We start from the raw sequence: 14,802 nt of genomic DNA on the forward strand, positions 1-14,802 counted from the left end.
AAATTCAAAGTCAAGATTTACTGTAAAATATAGTAAAAAAGTAGTAAAAGCTGAATGATCCAATATATAAAAGGCAAAGCAGCTTGTGATTGAACACTGCGTTTATGCTGTAGTTTTATTTCAGTGTGATTGAAACTGCAGGCTCTGGGAGAGACAGACCTGATTTACATCCTGTTTCCACTGTTTACTGGTTGTGTAACTTCGAGCAAGTTATCATCAGTTTCATCACCTGGGTTGCTATGAAGGTTAAACAATGAATGTAAGCCCCTTAGAGCACAATGAACACAATAAATGTTAGCAGCTCTTATTAATAGTGTTGTTGGAGAGAAAAAGAACATATTGTTTTATATACAATGTATTTATTAACACTTAACATATCTGTATTTGTCATATACACACACCAGACAGGAAAGCTCCTTATTAATCACCACGACTGCAGATCTGTTAACATCTAGAACTCTAGAGAAAGCCTAGAGCCCTAATCTTGCTGCACTTATTACTGGACGTTGTTCATAAATATGATTTACATAAAATTCAGGACCCAAGCATTGAGCAACAGGAGGTAGAACCGCACGGTCTGCAGAGAGGGCGGGCGCTCAGAGAAGGAAAAATCTTCCGACTTGCAGGAGGAATTCCTCCTCGGCTAACCCGGAGCGGGGCTCACTCCACAACCGGCCAGCGGCGGCACAGGCTCGCTGTGCGGCTCCCCCTGGAGGCGGTTGAGCCCCTCGGAGCAGGAGCGCGCAGCACGCGCCTGGGACAGCCGCCGCCTCTCGCCCGCCGCCGCACGCGCATGCGCGGTTAGTAGTCGCTGCTGTGCGGCCGCCAGCGGGATTGGTCTGAAGAGACGCGGGGACCAAGTGGCAGCGACTCGGACATCTGGGCTGTCACTGCCGAAAACAGGCCACAAGAGAGGTGCGTGAGCAGCAGGCCGCGTTCCCGCTGTCCTTTGCGCGCGGATTGGGGTGAGGAAGCGGATCATTGCTGCTTCCCCAGGCACCCAGTTATTTTGCCGCCAGAGGGCTGAACCGGTCCGGGCCAGGTGAGGGTGGATGTTGAGTCTGGCGATGGGGCTGCAGCGAGCTAGGGTCTTGACTGGGCTCTGGCGGCCCCGTGGGTGGACGCAGGGGGTCGGTCGCACCTGGGTCCTTTTGTGTCTGCGGCACCGCGGCGTCCACCTGCTGCGCCCGGGCTGGGGCGGACGGGTGCCGGGACAGCTAGGTTCCCTGCCCAGACGGCCTCCCCTGCTGGCTTGAGGAGCCACCGGGAGCCGAGGCCGTTATCCCAGCGGTTGCCATTGCGGCCCCGTTCCACGCTCGAGCCCCGGGGCGCTCTCCCAAGGGTTGTGGAGGGGGCCCGGGGCGCGTCCGGGCGCTGCTCACTCCGCTGACTGCTCCTCACAGAAACCCAAACGAGAGTAAAATAGGCTCGACTGTCGCAGTCTCCACCTCTGTGGAAGCGAAGGGACCCCACCTCAACGCGGTGGGGCCAAGGACTGTCGGCCCCTCCCTGGATACCCGCGCGGAGCCCAGTGTGCGCCGCCGGGGGGCGGGCGAAAGGGCTGGGTTGAATCCAGAGAGGCCCTAATTACTAGACTCATTATCGCCCCAGGCCTGTTTACCATCAATCAGACACTTTCGCTGATTTTATTTATAGCAGCTGCCCAAGCAACAAGGCGGAGGTGTTTGCTTGGGAGTTAAAAGCAAATGGCAACCAAAGCTCAGGACTGGGAGAGAAAAGGTAAATAATGTGCCTCGGGAAGAAGTCTCAAATTAGAAGAGGGTTCATTAACATAGAAACTTTTTGTTGCTTAAAAGCAGGCAAAATCCCGATCTCATCTGATGATTTTGCTTGCTTTACAAATGTCGACATCACTCGAGGTAGCCCTCTTTTGGGTCATTGAGAGTTTGACCTCTTTTCAGTTTGGAGTTTGGCCTTCACGTCGTATTGGTTTGATCTTCCAGTCACATTTAGATCTCATCCCCAAATCCTCAGAACAAGATTTTCTGTACTCTCTGTCTTAGCTAGTTGATAAGGTTAATTACTGTGTGTAAATGATGTAAATATGTTGACACATCTGTCTAGAAATTGAACAGTGTTGTAAGTTAGCTGTAGTACTAAGTACCTAATAAATATTGATGTTTTTAAATAGAAAACTAGAATTATGAACTTTAAAGAATCTTTGGATTGTCTAGTTCATGTCACAAATGAGAAAACAGGTGCAGAGCAGTTTTAATCACTTGCCTTTTTAATAATAAAACTAGAAACTTGGTGCGGTGGTGCCATGTTCAGTGTACTTTTTATTCTATCATTCTACGTTGCATTCCTGACGCCACATGAAAACTAAAACTTTAAATAATAGGTGATTGTCAAATACCACTTCTGGGATATGCCAGTGTTGGTCCCATCCTCAGTCAGCCTTTAAAACTGAGTAACAGCAGAAAGGCATCGCAGTTATAAGAAATAGCGTGTACAGAAGTGTGTTAAATAGGTGTGTTGAGAATGAAAGAAGGCTGGGCGCGGTGGCTTACGCCTGTAATCCCAGCACTTTGGGAGGCCAAGGCGGCCAGATCACCTGAGGTTAGGAGTTCGAGACCAGCCTGACCAATATGGTGAAACCCCGTCTCTACTGAAAATACAAAAATTAGCCAGGCATGGTGGTGCACGCCTGTAATCCCAGCTACTCAGGAGACTGAGACAGGAGAATCACTTGAACCCAAGAGGCAGAGGTTGTAGTGAGCCAAGATTGTGTCACTGCACTCCAGCGTGGGTGACAGAGCAAGACTTCATCTCAGAAAAAAAAAAAAAAAATCACAAAAATGTGTCAGAAACATAAAGTGACCATAGTGTTGGAAAAATGGCAACTGTAGACTTGTTCAATGCAGCGTTGCCAGAAACCTTCAATTTGTGAAAAATGCAATAAATCAAAGTGCAGTAAAATGAGGTATGCCTGTATGTACACACACACACACACACACACACACCCCCAATTGATTCTGCTTCTCTGATAAACTCTAATAAAATGGCTGTCCTCCAAGTAATGATTCAGGGATTCTGCAACTTTCTACCTTGTAATTCTGCCATTTTCAACCATGATTTTCAAAATTACTTGCATCAAACCAGATGGGGAAAGATCATAAAGAATTATAAATCATAATTATGGGAAGTTTTTATGGGCAAGGGCTGACAGTGGCATACAGGTCTTCTATTTTACATTCTATTGGCTGGAATTCACTTACCTGGTCACATCTAGTGCCAAGGAAATTACCCTGTTGATCAGCCAGCAATTTCTCCCACATTTTACAACAGATATTACATATCCTGTGATTGTCTTTTCTTTGTGTGCCCTGCTTACCTTTGATGTGACAGTGAGCTTTACTTCAATACCAGTACATGAGCTGCACTTTATAATTTGTAATTTGGGGGTGGTAGTGGAGATCCAGTAGGGTTTTTAGGTGATATCGGTGTAATTATTTAAAGTAGACCAGACTACTTGATCTAGATTTCAAAGATTGGGAAGAATGGTATCTCATTCATGGATAAAGCTACTTGTGCTTCAATTTGTTATTGAACTAGCACAGAAGCAGTGCAGAGAACATACATGAGATCAAAGATACGTGTTGGTGCAGAAGGATGCAGTTCTTTAGTGCCTCCCTTCTTATGAAGGCACAACTGATATTTAGTGATCTCAGCAAGCCTCATGGAGTGAGGAATACATAAGAAGCTTGGAACCCTGGGCATGCTACCTTTTAATTTATAAGGAGGGAAGAGGGTGACATTAGCAGTAAATGTTCTACCCTATACCATATAAACAAATTCTTGCTGTACTAAAATTGCATAACTTAGAACAACCATACAGATCAATAAAGAAATAGGTAACACCACAAGCCAACTCAATGTAATAAACATATGGACAGCACTGTACCCAACAATAGCAGAACACACATTTTTCTTAACTGCACATGGAACATTCTCCAGGATAGACCATATTAGACCACAAAACAAGTCTTAATGAATTTTAAAAGATTGAAATCATACAAAGTAAGTTTTCTGAACACAAAGGAAAGAAACTAGAAACCAATAGTAGAAGGAAAACAAGAAAAATTCACAAATATGTGGAAATTAAACAGCACACTCTTGAACAATGAGCCAAAGAAGTCTTAAGGAAAGTTAGAAAAATATCTTGAGACAAATGAAAATTGAGAACAAAAGATACCAAAACTTACGGGATACAGTGAAAGCAGTGTTAAAAGGGAAATTTATAGCTGTAAACACTTACATGAAAGACAAAAGATCTCAAGTTAACAACCTAACTTACACCTTGAGGAACTAGAAAAAGATCAAATGAAACCCAAAAGGTAGAAGAAAGAGAGAAATAATAAAGATTAGAGCAGAGAGAAACAAAATGGAAAATAGAAAAACAAGAGAGAAAACAAGTGAAATCAAGAGTTAATTCTTCAAAAAGGTCAACAACAACAACAAAAATAACAAACCTTTAGTTGGACTAAGAAAAATGAGAGAAGACTCAAATAACTAAAATTGGTAATGAAAGGACACTACATCTGATTCTACAGAAATAAGAGGGATTATAAGAGAATACCCTGAAGGATTGTATGGCAACAAATTGGATAATCTAGATTAAATGGATACATTATTAGAAACACACACCCTATCAAGATTAATCATGAAGAAGTCGAAACTCTGAACAGACCTATAACTGGTAAGGAGATTGAATCAGTAAACAAAAACTTCCCAGCAGATAAAAGCCCAGGACCAGGTGGCTTCACTGGTGAGTTCTACCAAACACTGAAAGAAGAGTTAACACCAGTTCTCCTTAAATTTTTCCAAAATATTGAAGAGGAGTAAACACTTCCAGATTCATTCTATGAAGCCAGCATAACCCTGTTATCAAAGACAAAGACACTACAAGAAGACTACAGAGCAATATTCCAGATGGTTATTGATGCAGAAATTCTTAACAAAATACTTGACAACAAAAGTCAGCAGCATATTAAAAGAGTTGTATACTATGACCATGTTGGACTTATTTCTAAAATTCAAGGATGATTTAACATAAGAAAATCAGTGTAATATGCCACATTAACAATGTAGAGAGGGGAGAACACATGACCATCTTTATTCATGCAGAAAAAGTATTTCACATGATTCAACACTCTTTCATAGTAAAAAAACGCTCAGTACACTAGGAATAGAAGGAAACCACCTCAACATAGTAAAGGCCATATATGAAAAGCCCACAGTTAACATCAGACTAAATGGTGAAAGACTGAAAGCTTTTCCTTTCAGATCTAGAATAAGACAAGGATGCCTGCTTTTTCCCTCTCCCATGCCAGAGAAATTAGGGAAGAAAAAGAAAGAAAAAAGACATTCGAATTGAAAAGGAAGAAGTAAAATTATCTCAGCAGATAACATGATCTTGTACGTAAGATATCACAAACACAATACAAAAATCTGTTAGAAATAATAAATGAAGGCCACGCATGGTGGCTCATGCCTGTAGTCCCAGCACTTTTGGAGGCCAAGGTAGGCAGATCGTTTGAGTCTAGGGGTTTAAGACCAGCCTGCGCAACATGGCAAAAACCATCTCTACATAAAAATACAGAACATTAGCTGGGCATGGTGATGCTTGCCTGTAGTCCCAGCTACTCTAGAGGCTGCAGTGAGCCATGATGGTGCCACTGCACTCCAGCCTGGGTAACAGAGTGAGACCCCATCTCAAAAAACAAACAAATGAATTCACTAAAGTTGCAGGGTAAAAATATTAGCACACAAAAATTAGCTGCACTTCTGTATCCTAACAATGAAAAGGAAATTAAGAAAACAATTCCACTTATAACAACATCAAAAAGAATAAAATACTTAGGAACAAATTTAATCAAGGAAGTAAAATACTTGTACATGAAAAACTATGAAATGCTGAAAGAAATTAAGAAACAAATATTAATCAGTGGAAAGACATTATGTTCATTGGGATTAGAAGACTTAATAAGATAGGAACACAACCCAAAGTAATCCACAGATTCAGTGCAATCCCTATCAAAATCCTAATAGCCCTTTTTGCAGGAAGAGTAAAATTCATTTAGAATCTCAAGGGACCCCAACTAGCCAGAACAATCTCGGGAAAGAAAAAGTTTGGAAATCTCATATCTCGATGTTTCAAAACTCATTACAAAGCTATAGCAATCAAATCAGTGTGAGATTGGCATAAAGACAGACATATATATCAATGGGATACAATAAAGAGCCTAGAAATAAATTCTCACATATATGTTCAAATATTTTCTTAAAGTGCCAAGACCATTTTGTGAGAAAGAACAGTTTTCTCATGAGATAATATTGGGGAAACTAGCTATCCGCATGCAAAAGAATGAGGTTGTAACCTTACCTTAAATCACAGACAAAAATTAACTGGAATAAATTATAAAATAAATTAAAAAGTTCTGTGCATCAAAGAACACAACAGAATGAAAAACCTATGCAATGGGATAAAATATTTGCTAATCATGTATTTGATAAAGGGTCAGTATCCAGAATTTCTAAGAACTCCTACAACTCAAAACAAGAACAAAACTTGATTTTTTAAATAGGCAAAGGACTTGAATAGACATGTTTCCCTTGAAGATGTATAAATAGCCAACAAGCACATGAAAAGATGCTCAGTATCACTAATCATCAGGGAAATGCATATCAAACCACAATGTGATGCCTCATATTAGGACCTATTAGAATGGCTACTATCAAAAAAAAAAAAAAACACATAATTTTGAACAAATGTCGGCAAGGATGTGTAGAAATTGGAACCCTTGTGCCTTGTTGGTGGGAATGTAAATTGGTAAAGCCACTATGGAAAACAGTATGAGGATTCAAAAAAAAAATAGAATTATCATATGACCCAGCAATTCAACTTATGGGTATACACTCAAAATAATTGAAAACAAGGTCTCAGAGTTATTTGTATACCCATATTCATTGTAGGATTATTCACAACAGCTAACAGGTAGAAGCAACCCAAGTGTCCACTGACGGATGGATGTATAAGCAAAATGTGGTATATACACACAATAGAATACTGTCCAGCTTTAAAAAGGAAGGAAATTTGATACATGCTACAACATGGATGAAGCTTGAGGGCGTTATGCTAAGTAAAATAAGCCAGTCACAGAAAGACCAATACTGTATGATTCCACTTATATGCAGTACCTAGAGTAGTCAAAATCATAGAGATAGATATTAGAAAGGTGGTTTCCAGGGGCTGGAGGGACGGGGTAGTGGGGAGTTGTTAAATGTGTATAGAGTTTTAGTTTTAGAGCACGAAGAAAGTTTAGGAAATTAGTTGTACAACAATGAGAATATATTTTACCATGCGATTTAAAACAATTTTAAATGCATAAATTAACTACTTCATTTTCTTATAGTATTACCCCAGCATCTGGCCTCTCAGAGTTTCAGAACAGACTTGTCAGTAGCATACCTGTCTCTAAGAAATGACATGTGACAAACTTCATAGTTTTGTTTGGAACTGATAACATGTTGGCACCATTTTGAGATAGACTTCAATACTGTGAATTTCATGATCTAATTCTCAGTTGTCAGCTGGTGCAGCATTGAAAAATGATAGGATACTGCAGCATTACACAGAAAGTATGAAGTCTGTATTTCTGATTTTTTTTTAAAAAAAGAACAAATAAAAACAATAGAACTGCACTGTCTACAGAATGCCTTGTAACTAATTGCAGTTATTTAGAAGTCTCTGTTTTTGTTTTGTCAATTGGGAATAGTACCTACTCTATTCATGTCCTGGGCCGCAAAGATTAAATTAGCTAGTTCTTTTATGTAAATATAAGACCATATAATTTTAAAGAAGAAACAAACTTTTAAGATAAAGTGTTTTCTGAACTTTTTTCTGAAGCATTGGCAACTATTTCTAAGGAAAAGTCAGGAAAAATCATAATATAGAATACAAATGAAATTGGGGTGCTCTGGTTGAATCAGAAGTAGAGTTCCAGATAGAGCACTGCCTGCTTGACTTCCTCTTAACTCTTCCTTGGCAGCCCAATACACCAGAGCTCAAACAAAGCACTTAGAATGTATTTTTCAACAAATTAATTATTTGGAACCTAAAGTATATATTCATTTGAAAGAGAGGATATGGGTCTAAAGTTATATTAATGTTTGTTATTGCTACTGTTTATGCATTTTTATTTTGCTCAAAACTGATTAATAGCAAGTCAAGTAAAGTACCTTTTACTACATAACATGGAAGGATCTTAGACTTTTAGAATAATGAAGCTTTTAGAGTTCACAATTAATAAGCAATTTGCAGATATATAAATTTCTGTGCCAATAACTAGGAAATTAAGGAAATAAGCCTATTTCATTGTGTCAAATTGATCCTTTTACATTTACTTCCTATCCCAGTTATACCTCTTTTGTGATTTAGAGAGCTCAAAGTCTCCTAATTAATGACAGCATCCATCATTTTTGTGTTATCTTTGTCCATAAATATATAAGTAATTATGTAATCATGAAATTATAGGAATTATAAATGCAAAAGAACTTTCTCTATAGCAGTCTACCTGATTACAATAAACCTTATATTTGTTTGATCTTTTGACTGTGATTTGATTTTAGTAAAACACTACCACATTAAATTTGTGATAAAACATTTTTTGTATCTTTTTTCAGCATTTATACATAAATGTATTTTGGTTTTATAATTATAAAATTTCCATTTTATGTTTATATAAGCAACATTATAATAAAAACAATTTCAGCGAACATTTAGGAATCATGATACTTTTAAAGAGGTCTACATATTATTTGTGTTTGATAATTACTATCATCTTTATCTTTAGATTTTGTGCTGTTGGCTCTTTGTTTTTGGACAAAGGCCTGCAGCTGTAGAATCTGTTTCCTAAAAGATTTCAAGTTTGTATTTTCACTTGCCCAAAGCATATTTTAAATAATTTTGTCAGTGATTTGTTTTAAAAGCCATCCTAGAATAAAGGAGCTATTATGGAGAAATTATTTATTTCTACATATACTTAACACTTATTTTCACAACTTTGTTTTATTTTCACTAATTACTTTTAATTTCGCAGATAATCAATATGCGTTTCCAAGCCTTTTGGCTATGCTTGGGTCTTCTGTTCATCTCAATTAATGCAGAATTTATGGATGATGATGTTGAGATGGAAGACTTGGAAGAAAATTCAGAAGAAACTGATGTTAATGAAGGTGAACTTTCCTCAGAGGTATGGTTATTGAGAAATGAGTCATAAATTGTTCCTTTACATAGTACAGTGAAGTGATAGACCTCTGATGATTCATTTCAGTTCTAGTAGTCTTCATATTAAAGACAGATAGAAAAACATTGATTTTTTTCTAAACGTCTTATTACTTTATTTTTTAGAGAGCCCACGTACTTCAGAAATTTGTTCATGGCATCTAGCACAATTTCTTAAACAAATAAATATGGGCAAGGTTTTTACTATCAAAACAGGAGTTTGTCACTCATTACAGAGAACTAAGCTAGTAGTAAGGTTTTTATTCATATTTCTGACACTGCTAGATCTTTTCAAATAAAAGGCCATATAATTTGCAATTCTTCAAGAAGTAAAGTATTTGTCTTTATTTCTCTGAGGAAAGAAAATGCCAAGAAGGAGGATGAATTAGAAAAGGAAGTGATGGTGAGGGGTGAGCATTTGGTAAACCTGACTCATGTTTCTGTCTCAGCATTGTTAAAACATGTATTTTGAAGTAGTGATTAACAGGAGTCTGAGAAATTGCAGGAATTTTTGTATACCTTGATGATACATAAGAGCTTTTACATTGGGAAAGATTCATATCTAACCTTGTGATAATCGGAAATATTTTTGATGGTGAGAAAGCATTAATTGTATTGTGCCAGATACTGTTTGAAGGGCCAAAGGGAATAATATGTAGTTGTTACAGACTTCTTTAGTTCATTTCTTCTTATTAAGAATTTTTCATTTGCAAATGTGTTATTTCACTGTCTAAGGTGAATAGTATGTTTCCCCTGTTAAATTTAAGCTCTGTAAGGACAATTTTTTTAAGCCTAGTTCTATAATCTGCAGAAAGTAAGTACTCCAAGTACTAATAATTACTGACTTAGATACAGTTACCACAGGATCTTTGAAGGTTAATATTAATACTTCAAAGAAATTGACAGGTAACTACCACTCTTGACTTATTTGGTGATACTTTGAGAATATGATAAGAAGTGGGAAAGAATTATTTTTGATGCTGCTAATTTTATAGCATGAGTAATCTACATAGGGTGAAATATAAATAAAGGGCAAAATAAACTGATTTTAGGGGTGGCCTATCAGAAGGAAGTCTCTTGTGACACCATTGCCCATTTTGTCAATCTATAAAAATACAGAGAACAGTAAAGTTGTAATTCAGTAAACTTCATAGAAGATTGGCAGTTTAGGTAGCTGAATCTTGACCCTGTCAGTAATTATGTGGAATTTTGTGTAATTACCGATTTTACTCCCTTAAATAGACAGGAAGTGTTTTACTATCAGGGTGGGATAGGGACAGTGAAAATAGAAAAAGTATTTCTGCACCCTTTTCCCTAAAGCCTAATGGAAGAAATCTCACTAGTCATACAGATACAATCACAACAGGCTGATTCTGAGAGGATCCAGACTAACCTATTACTGTGGGCAAATTTGTATTTATTGGTCCTCAGTTTAAATTATCTTTTGATAGTTTATCAGTCTTTACTCTTTTAAATTATTTTGTTGGTAAATTCTGTATCATGTAGTAAAAATATATGAGCTTTGGAGTCAGACAGTTTTGGCTTTATATATAAGTCCTACAATTATCTAACTGGACAGCAGTAAGCAAGTTACTTTGTCTGTCCCAATTTCATCATATATAAAGAGGGCACAAATGGTACTTCCCCCATAGGAATATTATAAGAATTAAAGGAGCCACTATATCACCAGCAATACCACTGCCACTGTCATCATTATTGCCACCGTAACAGCTAACACTTCAAAGGCACTTGAAACAATGCTTTGTTGATCATTGTTTTGCAATGCTATCTCCATAGAATCTTTTCATTCTCTGGGTTCCTAATCTTGTAAAATTATATTATTATATTTTAGGGTACCTAACAGTAAAACTTAAGAGTTAATTTTAAAAGCCTATGTGCTTACTAAGCTCTACATCTTATATGCTTTTCATTTTGCTATTTCCTTTGCTCCCAAAGAGTTTTATCCACAAATATTGTCACTTGTCAGAGTCCCTTTGTTCCTTCTGTGTTAGAAGGGGTCAGTGTATCCACTGTTTGTATGTATAGTATTTTTGTCATCATGGTATTTCTTATATTTTCTTGTACCTTATCATTACTAGGATACAAAGTTTTGTACAGGTATGGGTTTGTCACCTCATATCTGTATTACCTGTATGTGCATTGCATACTATGTTCTTCACTAGGAAGATTATTTAGTTGAAATATTTGTGAAAATGAATAACTTTAGACTTGGAAAATCTATTTTCTAGATTAAATATAAGACACCTCAACCTATAGGAGAAGTATATTTTGCAGAAACTTTTGATAGTGGAAGGTTGGCTGGGTGAGTATTCATTCAAGAGAATGTTTTGATTTATTAGCTTTTTTGAAGTTATTAGGTTTTGACCTGTGAAAATTACCTCTATTACAGATCTAAAAAAAAAATTAAAGTAGTTTAATTGACAATGTAAATCAGTACTTAGTATATTTTTGTAATTGATAGAATGTTTAATTTGAATAGTTATTTATTCAAAGAAAATATACTAATTCTGAATGTAAAGATGAAATTTATCATATTTATTCCTTCTGTAGGACAGATATTAACACTCTTTAAGTTCAGATGACAAATATGAGTACTGTTCTACTACAATAATGGAAAAAACAAAAATTAATATTAAAATGATTATTATGTGTCAGATGTCCTAAAAAGAAATAGATAATTACCATATTTAATCCCCGTTTTACGAGTGAAGAAACCGGGGCTCCTTGTACCTTACCTGTGATCATACAGTTAGTAAATTATAGATTCCAAATTCGGTTTAACTCTAGTCCTCCAGGATTATGTGGTGAAGGCATCCTTATTTAGCATCTAAGTATGAATTTATTGTTGAATGACAAGTGACTGTATTGGGTGATCTTTTGTTGTGTTTCTGTATGCATTATATCTATAAGTTGCTGATTTTATTGTTAATGACATATATGTATGTTCAACTTTGTTTACAGATGGGTCTTATCAAAAGCAAAGAAAGATGACATGGATGAGGAGATTTCGATATACGATGGTAAAATATTTAAGTATTAGATATAACCGGTATGGCCTGGAGTTCACTAACCTTTGAGATTATATTTTTGTTAAATGGTGTTGGCTGGAGTCCCCCATGCTGCCTCGCAATAAAATGTTCAGTCTTTTATCTTGTCCCTCTTCAATATTTCTGAAAACCCCTTTGCTATTTCTGAAAATCTCACTCCTAAGCCAGTTAATCTAGTTTTCTAACTGAACAGTTGAATTTTCATTCTACTGCTGGTTAGTCTTTTGCATTTCCTGAAGCAGTATTTCCCAGGCTACTGTTGTCTCTATGGTTTCATCTCAAGCCTAGACACACCTAGATCAAATTATAATTTATGGTAAGATTCTCCTAGCAAGTAAAAAGCAGAGGATAACTAATGAGAGCTACAAGATATGTGGCTACTTCTGGAATCCTCATCTCCAGGCCTATACCCATTATCATAGGGTGTCTAATAGGATTATCTTCAGTCTTAGCTCTAGAAAGAAATGTCCTATAGGCAGGGGTCATATTGTCTTCCGTAACAGGACTACCCTAGAGTATGACCAAATATTTTCTTCTTTGTGATCTAAAAACCAGCCTCCTTGATTGTTATATGCTGGATCACGATCGGCCTCTTCTCACAGTGACTGATAGTGGTAATGTCTTCTTTCTCAGAGGACCTCATACTCATAAACATGTGACCTTGCGCTCAGACCCCAATAAGCAGTTACATCACAACAGCAAAACAGATAGTATGTTGGATGTCAGCTGTCTGATTCCTTTTCATAGTTTCTGTTTAGTGTAAGATAAAGGTCATACCTGCATGTCTTCCTTTGCATCGTGTTCGCCATCCCAGCAAATCCCCTGTGCATGCATACACACACACACACACACATATATGTGTGTGTATGTGTATATATGTCTATATGCTTATCTAGTCCAAAAAGGACACCACCTCATATGCACAGAAAAAGCAGTAGAAGCAGTAGTGGGATTGCTGGACAAATAGTAGATCTGCTTTCAGTTTTTTAATAAATCTCCATGCTGTTTTCCATAGAGGCTATATTAATTTACATTGCACCAGCAGTGTATAAATGTTCCCTTTTCACCACATCCATGCCAATTGTTTTTTGACGTTTTAATAATGGCCATTCTTACAGGGGTAATGTAGTATCTCATTGTGGTTTTAATATGCATTTCCTTGATGATTAGTTATGTTGAGCATTTTCTAAACATGTTCATTGGCCATTTCTGTATCTTCTTTTGAGAAATGTCTATTTATGTCATTTGCCTACTTTTTGATGGGATTGATTTTTTTCTTACTGATTTGTTTGAGTCTCTTGATTCTGGATACTAGTCCTTTGTCAGATTCACAGGTTATTAATATTTTATCCCACTCTGTGGTTGTCTGCTTACTCTGATGATTATTTCTTTTGCTGTGCAGAAGTTTTTTAGTTTAATTAGGTCCCATTTATTTATTTTCATTTTTGTTGCATTTGCTTTTAGGTTCTTTGTCCTGAATTTTTTGCCTAAGTCAATGTCTAGAAGAGTTTTTCTGGTGTTCTAGAATTTTTATGGTTTCAGATCTTAGGTTTAAGTCTTTAATCCATCTTGAGTTGATTTTTGTATAAGGTGACAGGTAAGGGTCCAGTTTCATTCTTCCACATGTGGCTTGCCAGTTTTCTCAGTACCATTTATTAAATAGGGTATCCTTTCCCTAATTTATGTTTTTGTATGCTTGGTCAAAGATCAGTTAGTTGTAAGTATTTTGCTTTATTTCTGGTTCTCTATTCTGTTCCAGTGGTCTGTGTGTCTACTTGAGACCATTACCATGCTGTTTTGATAATATGTCCTTGTATAATTTGAAGTCAGGTAATGTGATACCTCCAGATTTGTTCTTTTTGCTTAGGATTACTTTGGCTCTTCAGGCTCTTTTTTGGTTCCATATGAACTTTTGGATTTTTTTACTAATTCTGTGAAAAATGTTGTTGGTATTTTGACAGGAATTGCATTGAATCTATAGATGGCTTTCTGCAGAATGATCATTTTCATGATATTGATTCTTCCAGTCCATGAGCATGGGATGTGTTTCCATTTGTTTGTGTCATCTATGATTTTTTTTCAGCAGTATTTTGTAGTTCTCCTTATATAGATCTTTCACCTCTGTTAGGAATATTCCTAGGGATTTTTTTTTTTTTCGCAGCTATTGTAAAAGTTATTGAGTTCTTGATTTGATTTTCAGTTTGGTCGTTGTTGCTATGTAGCAGTACTACTGATTTGTGTACATTGATTTTGTAACCTGAGACTTTTATTGAATTCATTTATCAAGTCTAGTAGTCTATTGGATGAGTCTTTAGGGTTTTCTAGGTATGCGATCATATCATTAGCAAACAGTGATAGCTTGACTTCCTCATTTCCAATTTATATGTCCTTTATTTCTTTCTCTTGCCAGATTGCTCTGGCTAGGAC

The 14,802-nt window shown here is 36.8% G+C and overlaps 1 protein-coding gene across 2 annotated transcripts in view; it reads left to right on the forward strand.

Moving 5' to 3' along the window:
* Positions 1–479: 479 nt before the first annotated feature.
* Positions 480–14,802, forward strand: part of CLGN (calmegin) — a 32,633-nt gene continuing 18,310 nt past the window's right edge. Inside the window, exons 1-5 of one of the 2 annotated variants that reach the window (XM_011985617.1) lie at positions 791–915; positions 1,657–1,740; positions 9,123–9,275; positions 11,557–11,630; positions 12,290–12,348. In XM_011985617.1, the coding sequence (XP_011841007.1) occupies positions 9,132–9,275; positions 11,557–11,630; positions 12,290–12,348 (277 nt within the window). In that variant the 5' untranslated portion in view covers positions 791–915; positions 1,657–1,740; positions 9,123–9,131. Of the gene's footprint in view, positions 916–1,656; positions 1,741–9,122; positions 9,276–11,556; positions 11,631–12,289; positions 12,349–14,802 lie in introns of both variants that reach the window. The other variant, XM_011985616.1, reaches the window with a different exon arrangement.

This window comes from Mandrillus leucophaeus, unplaced genomic scaffold (assembly GCF_000951045.1).
Source record: "Mandrillus leucophaeus isolate KB7577 unplaced genomic scaffold, Mleu.le_1.0 Scaffold289, whole genome shotgun sequence".
Taxonomy (NCBI): domain Eukaryota; kingdom Metazoa; phylum Chordata; class Mammalia; order Primates; family Cercopithecidae; genus Mandrillus; species Mandrillus leucophaeus.